This window comes from Rhyacophila brunnea, unplaced genomic scaffold (assembly GCF_057557595.1).
Source record: "Rhyacophila brunnea isolate RB1 unplaced genomic scaffold, BYU_Rbru_1.0 scaffold_2, whole genome shotgun sequence".
Lineage (NCBI taxonomy): Eukaryota > Metazoa > Arthropoda > Insecta > Trichoptera > Rhyacophilidae > Rhyacophila > Rhyacophila brunnea.
Genome location: NW_028232859.1, coordinates 10,859,610 through 10,877,533, shown reverse-complemented (window position 1 = coordinate 10,877,533; position 17,924 = coordinate 10,859,610). Strand labels below are relative to the sequence as shown.

General features: G+C 33.0%; 1 protein-coding gene across 1 annotated transcript in view; it reads right to left on the bottom strand.

The window, feature by feature from the left end:
- Window positions 1-3,659: 3,659 nt before the first annotated feature.
- Window positions 3,660-17,924, bottom strand: part of LOC147071842 (uncharacterized) — a 47,630-nt gene continuing 33,365 nt past the window's right edge. The window contains exons 3-5 of the mRNA XM_085946414.1: window positions 16,528-16,633; window positions 15,432-15,603; window positions 3,660-3,752 (exon numbers count right to left, since the gene is read on the bottom strand). Of these exons, the coding sequence (XP_085802540.1) occupies window positions 3,660-3,752; window positions 15,432-15,603; window positions 16,528-16,633 (371 nt within the window). The remainder of the gene's footprint in view (window positions 3,753-15,431; window positions 15,604-16,527; window positions 16,634-17,924) is intronic.

Here is a 17,924-nt window from a genome sequence, read left to right as displayed (position 1 = left end):
CACTTGAACTCATATGCTGAAACCACCAGAACATTTAATAATAAAAACTGTCATTTTATAGCTCCCTTCCAAATCACTAAAAACAAATACACGTGGAGAACATAATATGTCCCAAAAATGTGTAAATGTAATGGAAATTAAAAAAAAAACGCCTTTTACATGTAAGGTTGGTAGTGCGACGTGATACGGAGGTGACTTGAGTGTAGTTTTGATACATTTAAATAATATTAAGTAAAACTACATTGCACACTTTTTGCCTATGGCGCGAACTCACTGTGAACTTATGTATAAGTACTTGTGTGACGCGATTCGTCATATTCTGCCTTCAATGACGGATGAACCAAATATGTACGCTTTTTCTCTGCCTTCTGATGTACTTATGTACACAATAATCGCTGTTTCGGCGTCTACGGATTTCTTTGTACAATAACGTCAATTCGATTTGAATCTTTAAAAGCAAATTATTGATATTTACGCTAATCGCATCGCATCGCTTTCGTGGCTGTGTGCGCGAGAGACTTGCAACATTGATGGCAGTTTTGATTATGGCCATGTTGATGTCGAATTGACTTAAAGTGTATATTACGCCTTACAATAATTACTTTCATAAGGTATTTACAACATTTGACTCGGTTTTGTTGACAGCTGTTTTGGGATAAAAACAAAGAAAAAAAAACATTATTTACCGATTTAACTATACCTACTGAAAGACGGTACAAAAATAATTATAATATAAATAATATTAGAAAGTTGTTTCCATTCGATTATTTTCATTCAAAATATCTATTTACACATATTAAATTACTATTGTTCTTCAGTTTTATTGTAAACTGTCAACTTCTTTATAAGTTATGCAAACTATATATTTATAAATAAATAAACATAGAGGGTGTGAGGTAGGAATAAAAAAAGCTCTTTCCAAAAAATTGTCTGTGAAAGAATATTTAAAAAACAAACTAATTGCTGTCAAGCCGCCTGTTCACTGCTAGACATACTAAGCCTACCTAACCCACTTCTGTTCACTTCGATATTATGTCGAGTTCTGCCTGCATTAATTCCGCCCACAAAAGAATTTCCGCGTCGACTAATAATTGGCACATGTCCAACTCGTTTGATTTCCAGATCGATTCTTCTCATTTGCTATTGGATACCTTTATGGATTGTTTGAGATTGCCATTAACTCTCCGTTTATTGATATAGATATATTATAGATATGTTGAGGATAATAGTATATGAATTATTATTAAATATTACGAAAGAGATTGAAAATATCTACAGATCTTTCTTATTTACAGTAAAATTATAATAGGTTCACTCTATCTAAGCTAGTTTAAGCGACAAATTAATGTAAAACATATAAGGCATTTTTTTTAAAGTACTTAGATAATATTATAAAGAGTGTAATGCAGAGATGAAATAATATTAATAAACAAAAATAATAAATAGGTATTAATTTATTAAAAAAAATAATTGATACTTATAAATTTATTGTAGTTTAAAAATATTGGCTTACGATAAGTGGACACGTTAACAGGAAAAGTCAACGACATGGACGTAAATTTATAATATGTATCTTTGTTGCAATGCCGGTAAAGTAAATTTTTTTAACCATCACTAATAACGACAATATTGCGTTCACGCTAGAAGAATCTAACACTGTAAAGACATAGAGAGAAATTGAAAATATGCATTCGTATAGAAATGTTTGTAGAGTTTCACATTCACATGTCTTCATATTATGTTCATGAAATACATTATTACGACATCGTATAGGCAGACAGAGGTTTTTATATTATGAGCATGGTCGTTTACTAGGACAATTTAATTCTTCAAATGCTGCGTCCACTATTAAGTGCCATAGCATCATATTAAAACTGAATGGACTTATTTTATTTATTATAGAATCATAATACCTGTGATGAGCATCACACAATTCTACTGCGGCCCAATGAGGATTTTTTAAATTGTAATATGTCGAGGAATGAATAAGATTTTATTTTATTGTATTGTAAAATAATCTGATCTGAATCCTTGGATCATGTTTATTATTATACTCAATTACGATTATACCAAGTAACTAATCTTGATATACGAACCATCATATTAATTAATAATGTAGCTTATCACATAATATCATTTTCTTATTTCTCATCTCATTTTCTTTCTATTTTCTTTTCTGGCGATTAACCCTCTCATGTTTTCTGTTTGCTTCTTGTACACTATTTTATTATTAGTATTATCTCATACTATGTTTAAAAATAACGTACGTACTTCATTACATTCGATACGTCATCATATTCGCTTCCAAACTGTTGTTTTTGATTTGTAAACATAGATTATCATTCAAAATGTAGACTAAAAAATAATGAATTAATAAAGTGATATATTATACAACAATGTAATATATTTCTTAAAACTTTTGAAATGAGAATAATTCGCAATTGAACCATTTTGGAGTTGTGTAGGTTTTGAAACAAATTATGATTTTTAACATACGTAATCTCTGTATTTAGAGCGGTTACGAAAGTGAATGATTATCATGTAGATAGATGTTGAAATAGAGAATGATTTATCATCGACAATTTTATTGAAAAAAAAGTAAAAATGGTCTTTTGGTAGGTTTTGAAACAAAGGTGCTCATATAAAAATAACTTGAAAAGGTTATAATATGTAAGGTTGAAGGTCTGAAATAATGTGGAAAAGCTCCATTTAGAGTCTAGATCAGTGGTTATTACGTTAAATTTAACTGTGACCGCACAATTTACATTGGCAGTTCTATGGAAACGTCTGGTGGCCGCACCAAATTTCACTTTTGATGTGATTGAAAAATTAAAGCTAAATTTTATTTACTAAAAAATGGATCAATTTATTTATAGAAAAATCCATTTAATAAAAGACCTTTGAACATTTTAGTACATGTATATTTTTTTCAAAATAATGCAAATAATGGAAATTCCTCAATACTCCTTTTTTCCAATGCGAGCCGCAAAAGACATGCGCATTCAACGGACTATTTCATACATGATCTCATCACAAGAACACATTATAGATCATTTGAGTGTGGAAAGAAATTTCAACCAATTTCATAATTTTATAAATACATTTTTGAAATATTATTAGCGCTGGTGGCTACAGCAAAATCCTCTGGTGGCCGCACATGAGAACCACTGGTCTACATAGACGGAATGCTATGGAATTTTTCTTAGAAAATGCCATATTTGTAGTGGAATCGCGTAATTATTCATTTATTCATTCATTCACATGTTGCATCCATTAGTATATAAATGTATTCTTGGTTAAAATTATCTACTGCATATCTGCGTATAAGAGTGACGGCGAACCTTCGTGGGGTAAAACAAAACAATACACAATGCTACACGTGGTACATATCAGATACGAGTATTAGATTAGAAGTTTTTTCTGTACACTGTATCTTCCAAAATACAAAAAAATCGTTATAATCTCTAATAATTACCTAAGTAAAAGTCTACCTACTAAAAAGAGCAAAATAAAATACTTAGACGAGTTATTTACTAATTCAAATCACGCCAGCCTATTGTACCATGACCGCTTCGAAGAAGGCTTTGATCTTGGATGTCTAATTATAGCTGGGGGCTGAGAAGCGGATCGTAGTCTAAGTCCTGGGTGAAGGCATATCGCTATCTCCCTCCCTCGAGGAAATATCTTGCTGGCTGGCTTAAAAGTCGTCCGAGTTGTATCCTTTCGTCTCTGTCTGGCGTCATTAGCTCCGTCTGTGAAAAAAAGTTATATTAATAATAAATTTTATAGGAAATATTTACTGCTTTCATGTTTATATGATTTCTGGGTAAGTAATACATTTTCCAAGAATACATTTTCCTTAAATGAAAGTTAAAAAATATATATATGAGAATTTTCTTCTTATGTACAAGTATGTTTGCCAAAATTCAAAGGAGGGATGCCTATTCAGGAAAGCGAAAAAATAAAAATAATATCACTGTCTTGGCACAAATTTATGTAGGTACTAATAATTTTAATTGATGGCAATTATTATAGTGAACAAATTTAAGCTCGGATTTAAACACAATTTCTGTGCATTGTGAGACAATAAATGAACAATACCATATGCCACAGGATACATATTATATAAAAACTAAATCACCATTATCGCTTCAAACCAGAGCATATGGGTTTCAACAAATGACATTATTAATGGACGACTCACTCAGTACAGTAGCTAGCAAGTAAATTCAAACGTAACATTCGCACGTGCATAGGTAGACGTCACGCAATATCCATTATGCGATATCACGCATCGGGAATTTATAGCAATATCACCTTTATTGTAATGGCGTTAGAACAGTGTTTCTAGTATCAATGTTCGTTTGAGCGAACCCGTTCGAACCGAACCATTCGGCAGACCCGACAAGAAGCTTCGAGAATTTATAGCAATATCACCTTTATTGTAATAGCGTTAGAACAGATTATGCCATTCGGCAGACCCGACAAAAAAGTGAGTGTCATTTTTTTTCCAGATGCTTCGTCCATATTAATGTCATTGGTTTCAACAGAGTGGAGGTTATATTAACAGATTTAATTGTTATTTTTCAAAATCAATCAGGTAAATAATAATTGAATATAGGCGCGCCTCTCTACCAAGTTGTTCAATATCTATGAATATCCAGTCACTGATTTTAGGTATGTACGTCAGTATCACACTCGAGTTAGCTCGTGCGATGGATAGCGGTTGGATGTAGGCATGCGCCTCTACATCTCCACCTCACTGCATCACTCCACCGCTGCTATATGACTACTTTACCTACACGTGATGTATTAGGTACTGCAAGTGCGTAATAAAAACTATATGTTGTGTTTAGGCATCATAAAAATAATGAAAACAATATCAATGGGTAAATAATGCAGAACCAACAGCAATTAAATTTTATTAGTTTTATTATCATTTATTGATTATTTATTTGTAAGAAATGGTTCAACAAACTTTTAAAACATTAATTTTGTTTCTATTAATCCTATTAATTAAAATAAAAACAATGATTTTTTTAAAGTTTTTAATTTTATAGCACTTTTATTTATAACTGAAAATGTTATTATAATGTATCATTTATTTATAAACAAACAAAAAAATAACGTATTTTTTTTCCGACCATGTCCGATCCTAATAGGATCATATGGACATCCACAGAATAGAGGTTTGTATTAACAGATTTAGTTTTTTACGAGAAATGGATGTCAGCCACTTACTCAACCTATTAGGTCTACACCCTGACACACACACAAATTGAAAAACAATATGTGTACCTGCCAGGCCCAGGATTCGAACCTGAGACCCACGGCGAGATAGTCCAACGCTTTAGCGTTATAACGTAATTACATAATACCTATGTACTGAAACCATCCTTGTCGTATCCATTTAAATCACCGCGGAGGAGTTTTTTTTGTACTAAATAATAATATATTAGATAATACGATGTCGTGTGTCCCAGGTTCAAATCCTGGGTCTGGCAAAAGCACATACAGTTTTAAATGTGTATTTGGAGTCAGAATATGGACCTAATAGGTTGACCAAGTGGCTTACATCCATTTCTCGTAACAACAAAAACCTGTTAATACAAATTCCACCATCGGACAAGGTAAAAAAAAAAAATAATAATTTTATGCTATTTTTGACGATTTTTTGTGTGTTGAATAAATTATTGTCTAATCTGTAGCAAGTTTGTTACTCAGCCCCCGTGATAATGAGTACAAAGTATGTCGCAAATGATCGTGCAATTTTCATATACATACCGACCACGTCACCGTGATAACGCAAATGGGGAGAGACTTATCTTATTTTTCCCTTCCGCTTCCATAACCTCTTATCAAAATCCTCATATAATATTATACCATGAAAGTGTTGTATACATTTTGAAACTATTTTGTAAGTCAGTGAAATGATGACTATAAAATTTGTTAAATTCAAGGACGTCGAAGCTTGTTCTAACATCTATCCAGTGTTTACCAAAGTGTTCTACGCATACTCCCTGGGATACGGGAAGAGTTTGGTGGGGGTACGGGCTGCTCCAGACTTTGGCTACGCCTGGTGCAACAAGCATTAATACGACATCAATACAACATCCATGCTAGAAAGTTTATCGTATGTGGAAGAAGAGCAATTGTTGGAATTAGCTTCAGACAGATTCTTGAAAAATAAATATAAGAAGTGTTCATCATTCTTGTTGCAAATGCAACATGTGTATTCAGTTTTAACAGAGAAAGTCCTGAAATACATCTTGCCTTTTCCAACTTCATATTATCTATGTGAAGTTGCTTTTTCAAAGTCAAAAAAAGGAACAGGATTAACAACAAGGGAACCAAATTATGATGATATTGTCTCAACATAAACAATTTCATCCTTCTCATTGATTATAATGAATGTTATTTATAATATAACTTTTATTTATATTTTATTATGAATGAATTTTATTTTTCGTTTATTATTATTTTGTTTATGTACTAAAAAAGGTAAAAATATATATATTTTGATTGTTATTAAAGTATGTGCATTTTTTTGACAAGGGGTACTCAGTGTTACGAAAATTATAGAAGGGTACACAGATGTCTAAAGTTTGGGAAACACTAATTATTATAGATTCTATAATTCTCTAAATATGATTTGGGGGGCTCATTTCGAAAAAACCTATCCATAATATGTTTTAATGATTTTTATGGCGGCGGTAAGGGGTGAGGTTAAGAAAGTCTAGAAAGTGCCACTGACTTCCATATACCCCGCATACTACTCAAAGTTTCTCGTCGCTTCAACCACGGAAAATCACACTTTTCCAAGCACATTTCTCATACCCAGACATTCCTCACTCCTCTAGTGATAAACACCCGCTCGCATGTAGTTAGCGAATGTGCGTAACTGCGTAACTTAACGGTAACAATAATTATTTTGATCATTAGTGTTCTTTTGTGTCATCCGCACTGTCTTGTCTTTTAGACATGCTACACCGGAATAGTAAAGCAAAAACATTGGATGACCCAGATAGTTATACCAATTTATGAGTGCAACTAGTCTTGCGTGTCGTCGAATGCCGGGAAGAGTGAAGCCAACCCAGAGGCGCGTTTATCTAACTAACGCAACATGACGCAACCGATTCGTGATTTTTTTTTAAAAGGGGGCATCCTAAAAGTTAAAACCTGCCACTCTTATAAAATGAATTTGATTAATAAAAACTATTTTCCAAATATTGAATTGGTAGGTATTATGCTGTAAGTATGTACGTATGTATTATGATTTGTAAGAAAGCAAACTGTTTCAATTAAGTATGCCATTTTTCTATAATTTACACAAAATGAAAATTGTTTGAATGCATGGATTTATTTGGAGAATTAAAATTAGATTGTTCATTTTTTATAGTAGTGGGCTCAAATCAGTCAGTGCGTCGGGCCTCTATGTCACTAAACACGCCGCTGAGCTAACCCGTCTATAAACTGTTGGGCAGCCAAATCATCAGGTCACGATCATCAGTCATGAGGTTTTGGCAAAGAATAAGAAGAAGTAGACCTGTACACGGTTATATCATAAATATATGAAAGCTCCCTGCGTATATAAATCAAATACATGGCTTTAAATGTCACACTTTTATTCTCAGTTTTTAATACAATCTACTATCATCATTTAGATAGCAGTAAATTATACGTACCTACATTATAACCAAATATTAAAATATATTGGTATATTGATTATAACCTCAATTTTTCAATGTGCCAATTTATAATTGATTGAATGTAATTGACGGAATTTTAATTCTTATTGATTAAAGATTTTTATTTTTCCATTCGAGTAATTTTTGCGACTCGGGTTTTATTTGTTGGCAACTATGCATACTCACAAATAGAAAATATTATACAACTTAGACACACTATATTAATTAAGGGCTATAGAAAAAAAACGGCAGTTGCCATTTTTGAAAAACGTTGGTAAGTTAATAAAAGTGTCTTATTTCTCTCTTATAGATATGATTTCTAAAAATAAGTATCGCATTTATGGTAAGTATTTTTTCAGGCCTTTCTCAGCATAATTTTGAAGGCTGCCAAACGTTAGTGCATGGTATACGCAAGCATGACAGGTAGAGTTGGGTTTCGGGAATTCTCGAGAAATTTTTAAGATTTTCCATCCCGAATCTCGAGAATTGAAATTTTTAACATTTCGGGAAATCCCGGATCTCGAGAATCTTTTCTCGGGATTCAGGATTTCTTTATTATCAAATATTAATTGGAAAAACGATTTTATATATTATGAAAAAAGTGGATAGAGAACACAAAACGTTCAAATACTGATCGGGGCATTTAACACAATTAAGCCAATGTCGACTCAAAATGAGCGCAATTTTTGCAATATCAGGGTATTTTGTGTACCAAAAGGGTACTCAATTATCACGACGCAGCGATTGACAGTCTGTGTTTTTTAAAATTTCATTTTAATAAGCATCTAATGTTTTGAATTTTTGTTTTCCTACTTCTATTGTGTATGTCTTCTTACATAAATAAAAAAAACATATATTTTTGGAAGTTGTCTGTTTTTACACTAATTTTAGGATTTTTACAGGTTTATTTAAATTTCCCGATATCTCGAGAGTTATCGAGAATTCTTTTCTGGAAATCCCGAATCTCGAGAATTCAAAATTTCATCATTTCGGGAAATCCCGAATCTCGAGATTGAGATTTTCTCGGGAAATACCCAACTCTAATGACAGGTATAGGTCGGGTGGTTAAGTGAAAATCAAGATGTGAAGTATGACAAACCATCTGACCCCTAGAACCTTAAAAATGTACTCGGTCACATTACAGAGCTTTGGTTACTTAATACGTACCTATTCGCAAAGAGATCTCTGTGAACGGTCACATTAGCACAAAACCACAGTTTGCTACAAAAAACCTTTTTTGGCAGCAAAGAAATATAATACATAATAGAAAGTGGGAAACACAAATGTGATTTTAAGCCAGATTACCAGTACAGGTAATGTTGCCTTCGCGTGTTTTTCTTCTTTATCTTGTTATAAGAAAAGCACGGCGATGTTTATTTCTATCTGACTGCTCACGTGACTTATTGCAGGACGAAATAAAAGTGAAAAATTACTTCAGTAAATTTTAATGTAAGCAGGGCTTAAATTTTTCTTCATATATACTCGTATATACAGTGAGGGACCTAGGAATGAATGGGGAAAAATTCGCGATTTGCAGTTTTTTTCGCGGTCTTGAGAAAAACGTCTTCTATTCCTAGCATAATTAAAACAAAATTATACCTGTAAGTTGGTAAGTATGTAGTGGCAAAGATTCCATACTAGGCGATTATTTAAAGCCTACCTTCTTAAGAAAAATATTTTTTAATTGTATATTGACGTATATTACTTGATTATTTTATATTCCTTTTATTTTGTTAACTGTCAATTCATGGTGGAACTGCATTGTATTGTTGTTTAATTTAATAAAACGCATTTTTTTTGTAGTACTTATTCCACTTTTAATCAATAAATTAGGACCGGTTTCGTCTCCTCAGAGGAACATTTTCAACTTCATTTTCTTTTTATCTATCATTTGAGTTGAATATGTCCCTCTGAGGCGGACGAAACCGGTCTTAATTTATTGATTAAAAGTGGAATAAGTACTACAAATTGCGTTTTATTAAATTAAAAAACAATATTTTATATTCTACTAGCTGAAGTACCCGGCTTCGCACAGGGTCGCTTCGTGGTTATATTTATCTTAGATATTTGAAAAATAATAATAGGTAATTATTTTTTTAATATTAAAATATCTTTGTAATACAATATGGCAATATGAAAATAATTCTAATAGGAGTAAAGGTCAAACATAAGAACACTAAATTAAAATCGAATCCAAAATATGAAAACGTTATTAATGTTATTAATATGTAGTAAAAAAAAAATTTAATTGGATGGAACAAACAAACAACAAACTTTGTATTTTATATAACAATAATTTAGAAACCTTCGCAGGTGTGCGCACAACAACTGACAAAAGTTTCATCGCAATCGGATGAATGGTATAGGAACGCATACGAATAGTAGAAGAAGATGATTTTCTAAGTCAGAAATCTTCGTGGGCACGCGCATGACAACTCACCAAAGTTTCATTGCATTCGGATTAATGGTATAGGAACGCATACAAATAGAAGAAGAAGAAGATGGTTGTACTAATTCAAAAACCTTCGCGGGCGTGCGCACAACAACTGGTCAAAATTTCATCACAATCGGATGAATGGCATAAGAACGCATACAAATAGAAGAAGAAAAAGATGATTGTACTAATTCAGAAACCTTTACGGGCAAGGGCACAACACTTGATCAAAATGTCATTGCAATCGGATGAATGGTATAGGAACGCATACGAATAGAAGTAGAAGATGATTTTCTAATTCAGAAATCTTCGTGGGCATGCGCACGACAACTCACCAAAGTTTCATTGCAATCGGATGAATGGTGTAGGTAGGCATTCGAATAGAAGAAGAAGATGATGGTTGTACTAATTCAGAAACCTTTGCAGGCGTGCGCACGACAACTCACCAAAGTTTCATCGCAATCGGATGAATGGTATAGGAACGCATACGAATAGAAGAAGAAGAAGGCAGTTGTACTAATTCAAAAACCTTTGCGGGCTTGCGCACAACAACTGGTCAAAATTTAATCGCAATTAAATGAATGGTATAAGAACGCATACGAATAGAAGAAGATAGAATAGAAGAAAAAGAAGAAGAAAATGGTTGTATCACTTCAGAAACTTTTGCGGGCGTGAACACAACACTTAATCAAATTTTCATTGCAATCGGATGAATGGTATAGGAACGCATACGAATAGAAGAAGAAGAAGATGGTTGTACTAATTTAGAACTCTTCGCGGGCGTACTCACAACAACTGGTCAAAATTTCATCGCAATCGGATGAATGAAATAAGAACGCATACAAATAGAAGAAGATAGAATAGAAGAAAAAGAAAATAGTTGTAACAATTCAGAAACCTTTGCGGCGTGAGCACAACACTTGATCAAAATTTCATTGCAATCGGATGAATGGTATAGGAACGCATACGAATAGAAGATAGAATAGAAGAAGAAGATGGTTGTACTAATTCAGAAACCTTCGCGGGTGTTGACACAATTACTGACAAAAATTTTATTGCAATCGGATGAATGGAATAGAAACGCATACGAATAGAAAAAGAAGAAGAAGATAGTTGTACTAATTCAAAAACCATTGCGGGTGTTACCACAACAACTGACGAAGGTTTCATCGCAATCGGATGAATGGTATAGGGACCATACGAATATAAGAAGATAGAATGAAGAAGAAGAAGAAGAAGATGGTTGTACTATTTCAGAAACCTTCGCGGATGTTGGAACAATTATTGACTAAAATTTTATTGCAATCGGATGAATGGAATAGGAACGCATACGAATAGAAGAATATAGAATAGAAGAAGAAGAAGAAGATGGTTGTACTAATTCAAAAACCATTGCGGGTGTTACCACAACAACTGACGAAGGTTTCATTGCAATCGGATGAATGGTATAGGGACCATAAAAATAAAAGAAGATAGAATGAAGAAGAAGAAGAAGATGATGATTTTTCTAATTTAGAAACCTTCATGGGTGTACATACAACCACTTACCAAAATTTCATTGCAATCGGATGAATGGTATAGGAACGCATACGGGACCGACACACAGACAGACAGACATACAGACAGACAGACATTCATTTTTATAAATTAATATAGCCTATACTCTTCCCGCAAGTGCAAGCAATAAGTTTACAAAGTTTTATTGCAATCGGATGAACGGTATGGCTGCGCATTAAATACGAACAAACAAACACACAAACACACAAATATTAATTTTTATATATTAGATAAAAATAATTTAATTTTCCAACGACATAATTCTGTCGTATAATATGTAAGAATGTATTATAAATATACACAGATTGCAGAACAATCTGTGAAAAGTTTTAAAAAATATGCCACAGCGCGCCATATGTTTATAACGTATTTATAGAATTATTCGTCGAGGAATGCTGATGTTTTTAGTATGGACTATACGTCTCGTGACCTCAATATGGTAGGCTCTGATCGCCAAGCCTGAAATATTTGCGCATAATCTTATTGTCTAATTGATTACAGCTTTGTCCGAAATAATTAGATAATTAAATTTTTAAAAGATTCTGTGGCATTTAATCACATATAAATAAATATAAGTATGTAGATTATTTTTAAGAATAAAAATAAATTTTATCTAATGATTTTTGATGTGTATAAATGTTATGTCGTCAGTGAGCTGTTGAAATTGTCATTAGTGTTTACCTATTCATTAGTAGTAGATACTATCGTATTACCTTCTTATTTCACACTAGTATATCTGACAATTGTGCTTTTTTCTCAGATCTCCAGAGCCTACCTCTTTCTAAAAGTCACACTTCGCCACTGATAAGTTGGGCTAGTTGTTGCTTATTCTTCGAATGCAATATGGTAAAACTGTTTGTAGAAAATGATGATTGTTGTAAAAATGTAAAATGTATTTACACATTAATTATTTTGAACGAAGTATTTAAATGCAAATCTTCATTTACTGCGAACAGGTAACCGCATTGCATTCTAAGATAATCAATAACTAGCACTATCATCGTAGATCTTCACGTGGCTGGGAAACGTGTTTCGGATGGCGCCAGAGAGTGAGAAACTTCGTACCCTTGTGGCACAACTTCGATATTTCCGTCGCCGTGGCCAACCCTCCCCCACTCTGCAGCAGTGCTACAAAAAAGATCTACGCGGATGATGATCTAACGATAGATCGATGGAAGTGGCATGAACTTGTGCTTGCCCTTGAAGCGTGACAGGGTAAAAGAAGAAGAATCATCGTACCCCAGTCTGACTATAGTCGGGCTTGTGTGTGGTATCAAAACCAAAACTTAAGTATTTTGGCAATATTATCACTCATGATAAAAGTTTTCCTCAACCCATCCATTCAACCTCAACTTAACCCTTCCATCAACATATTAAATCCATACTCTGGGCCCAAACACACACTGTAAAACAACATCTGCTTTGCCATTGTCGAGGTTCAAACCCGGGACTCACGAAATTCTAAGCCGATACGTTTCCGATCCACCATCATGGTCATTTTAAAGGCGTTTATAAGAGGAAATATTTTATTAAATGCCAATGTGATTTCAATTGCACTCTGTCTCAATATTCATGACTGTCCAGTTATAATAGAGTTATTTTTAAATATTGTTAAAAAACCACTGTAGATTCTCACATAAATAATCCCATTACTCTATAATGTAAGTAAAATGTCGCTACAAAAAATATGAGATCGCACAATGAAAGCTCGCGAAGTACAGAAATAAAATAAAAAATCTAACAACATTGGAAGAAAGCTTACGAAAACTCTTTTTACTTTAGAGTTATAGCAAAAAGTACATTTTATTCTTGGAAAAAATATAACTACTGTGAAGCAATACCTACTATACATAAAATGGTACTATTATCCATTCGCTGAAAGTCTTTAGAATACAGTTGAAAGCACATAGCAGCTAACATGGATTAATAGTAACTACTTTAAAAAACGCGAATAGGTCAACGATTTCACATTTTTCTTGTATTATTTATTTTATAAATGTGTGTACTATAGGGTATACTTTTTTAGCTCTACAATCCGGTATTTTCTATAACTTTGACGCCTTTCGAAGAGTTTTCTTTACATCAAAATCACCGATAAAGTCTATCTAAAAAAAAATCATCGCAACCAACTCAAAAAGAGGAAAATGAAAAAACTCCCCCGGGTGGGGTCGAATTACTAATCTTTAGATTTGGAGTTGAATGCTCCGTCACTGAGTTATCTATATATACAGGTACAGATTAGCTGAAATATCTCCATCATGTATTTATTATTTAACACGAAAACGTTCTTAAACCACTAAACTTTCGATTAACAGTTGAACTGTCTACCAATTATTGTGACACTGATACTATGGTGAGAGCAACACGTACACATAAGCTCACGCAATTACTATACAAGTTCTTTTATTTTCTTTCTTTATTAATGATTCAAATCAATTCAAATTAGTAAATTTAATCGAATGAAATATTACGATTTGTCATTTTCCATTCAAGGCATAACTCTAAAAAATAATTCTAATCTACAGCAATAATAATATTCTATGTTTGGATATCTACATGGCTAGCTTTACCGTATTATGCGAGCGCTCCATTGGCGAACCAAAAGTCCGAGGACAATAAATCGTCCGATTTTTCTATGCTCTGCTATTGATCAACGAACGAATAAAAAAGTCGAGCTGTCAAAAGTTGCGATTATCGTAATGTCTTCCGATAATCCTATAATTTTGTGTTATTTATATGTAGACAGACTTGCATAAAATAATATAGCAGTGAAAACAACACAAGTTTTACGTTTTATTTTATGAATTTCATAAATACAAATAAAAAAATAATTGATAAATCTCTCATTTTATAATGTGTAAAATAAAAAATTAATCCATGAAAATTTTTGAAACAATTACAGATTTTTTTTCGGTCCGAATGGTCGCGTATTAATGTCAAATCGAATTTGCATAGTGATCGACGGATGAAGTCTGGCAACTCGGAAAGTAAAATAATATCAAACATGTTTGAAATCCAACGAGCCTGGTCTGCGGATTAAAAAGTCCACAGATCTGGGGTGCTCCATGCGAAAAAAAACTCCGAAGACTGTAAATCGTCTGACTTGCGTGTCAATGGAGCGCCGGCATTTGTGCTAAGTAGACTAAAGCTTGGGGCCCCTATATTGGGCCTGTGACCCAGAAAAAGGATTGAAACAAACCCACAAAATTTACGTGGTATTTAAAAAAGATGTCGAATGTTCCAAAGTAGTATTTTTCCGAAACGTTCCAATTTCTTTGTCATTTTTCTCAGTAATTAAGCTTTGTCCAAGATAATTTTCCAGATTGTAACCAATTATAAATTATTTATGCAATACCATTGATTGGCTAGAGTCGATAAAGTCGATATTAGTAGAGTTTGAAATGTTTTTTTGAAAATGGAAACTGTTTTTTTTTTTTTTTTTTTTTAAATAATATGTTGATTTTGTGGCCATAGATATTTTAATTTTAGCCCTGGGCAACTTGAAGCGTGACTCCGACCGTAGGTATCAACTTACATCCGAGTCACGAAAACCGATCGAACATTTCAGACAATGCCAAAAAGCAATTTATCAAAGGTCTGAAGTTGGTTATTTTGACGTAATTTTCAGGATTTAAGTTTTTTAACTATTAGGTGATTTTTTTTCAATCGGTTCATATGAAAAAGTAATACGAGAGATACGTTATTTTACGTGTTAAAGCACTATATTATACTATTTGACTTCAGATACTTACTTGTGTCTGTTCTGCATCAGATCGCTCCTCCAGTACGGTGGCCAGGTCTAACGAAGGCCGGTCACGACCTGGTCTGGCAAAACTTGGGTACCTCACACCTCTGCCAGCGCCTACTTGCACCAGGGATAGTCCTATACTCCCCGCGCCACAGTTTCTTCGGCGAGCTCGCTCTCTAGACAAAATATAACAAATTTTATGAGTGTGTAAGACTAATTGTAACGTTATAAATGTTTGGTTAACATATAAGCATGCTTACAGATATACATGATAATACATGAAGCTTTTTTATACTATATTCTAGGAAAAGCTCAATATTGAGATTATTCTAATTGTTGTGAAAACACAGAAATTAGATTATATAAATAAGAAGGCTCTCAAAGTATACATACGTAGGTTTTTTTTATTTATAAAAATTAGGTTTTTTAAAATAAATGTACCTACAATAATATATTTAGAAAACATACTATGAATTCTTTAAAAATATTTTCGTTATATTAGAGAAAATGTAATAAACTAAATTTTACTGATAAATAAAACCATAAAATAATAATAACATGGGATCCTATAACGGATTCCCACTGTGTAGCGTTTTTTTATATTTATATTTCAAAACATTTTTATTTAAAATATATAAATATACGTAAGTAACGTAAGTATAGTAATAATTAAAATATTTAGTAGTAAATTAACTTTTTTAATATTACTGGTTTCGTCTGCTTCAGAGGGATATTGTCATCTAGTGTTCACTATTAGTACAATACATTTCCACCATAGAAGAACAAAACTATTGAAACACTTTAAAATATAAATTCCTAATAAATTATCTCAAATTGCAAGTTAACACTTCAGCATGCCATGAGGCTTAATTAGACTAGTAGCAGTGAACAATCACAAAAACACCGAGGCTTGAGAAAATCATATTAAATAATATGTATTGTGACCTCATTAGGAATCAGGAACATCCAGTGTAGAAGCTAGTATTTCCTAATCGCAAATCACAAATAAATGGCAGACTACACTAATTGTCCGCGTAATCATTTGTTCGAATAAAGTCATATTTTTGTTTGTCACTCTTTAAAATAATATTGCAATATACCTTGCAAGTTTCGCTCTCTTCCTGAGGCAGCAGATGACTAGAAGGGCTAATATAGGGAAACCTATTATCGACGACACGATCGGGACGACAACGCTCTCTGGAGAAACTGGAATCGAAAAAAATAGTAAATTAGGCAGGGTTTAATTGAATTTTAAATACTAACCAGCACCATCTGCAAATTGTATTCATAGTTCAATGGAAACAAGTAAGTATGGCTGACAAAGTTTATTGTGCACTATTTATGTCGAATCTTAACAGCCTACCTCCATCCCTTGCCACTGGACTGTAGCCTCCCTTGCAAAATGTAGCCTTTGCGATAAACCGTCACTGATTTTTAATATACTATAATAGAACTGGAATAGAATAGAATGGACGTTTTACACATCAAAGTATGTGATTGTGAAAATTACGTTTCTGTTTATGATTTTGGATTTTTCTGATAAAGTGCAAAGTCCAATAATATGCATATTATGTCGTTATAATATCCTCTCTTTTCTTATCCTGGAAATATAGTACTGTAAAATAGTATTATCAGGATATGAGTCGAGTATTAAAGCCATGTTTTGTTTCGTAAGATATCCGTGGTGGTAGCACTTTTTCAAATAAGTAATTAAATATACCTAGGTACTATACAGTATCATGAAGGAGTATGGAACGGAGGGGGGGGGGGGGGGGGGGGTTGAGAGGACGCCTACATAATAATATATCGTTTGTCCGAGGAGGCAAAGCGTCACGGGCCAGCGCTGGTAAAGTTTCTTTACGTTTCTAATTACACAGTTCTATGTGTCAATATTTATTTTAGTTTTCAGTTTAAATAAATAAACGCAAATACAGAATAAATATTAAAATGATGAAGTAGCCATCTGATTATTTTAAATAAACGATAACTGACCTAACGTGAGAATCATGGACTATGAAGGAGCCAGTCATTTGAGTTTTGGGTGTATAGACGGTAACCGGACAAAACAGAACGGCCAGAGGAAAAATTAAACTTAATTTTTGTGGAATCTATTTAGGTAAGGTTAGATTATGTCATTATTTCGTTGTACGTTGTACTTAGTCACCCAATAATTTTGAACAATATATTATATTGATTAAGATGAGATATCCCAAGCTTTCCGGCAAAGTCCCAGTTTATTTGAGACTTTCTAGCGAGAGGAATGCAGAGATTAGGTATATAATGTGATTTATTATGGCGTATTGAAAATCTGTGCTATTACAAATCTATCAAAATAATAGAGATAGGACAATTTCAATATTAAATTTATATTTTTCCTGAAAGGTCATAGTTATATTTATCGTTGTTCTGTTTTGTCACTGTCCTTGTCGTAAAAATCGGTTAACCTCAAAGTGAGTCTCTACGCGCTGTAGTTTTTTTGCCGGCAGGTTCGCCACTA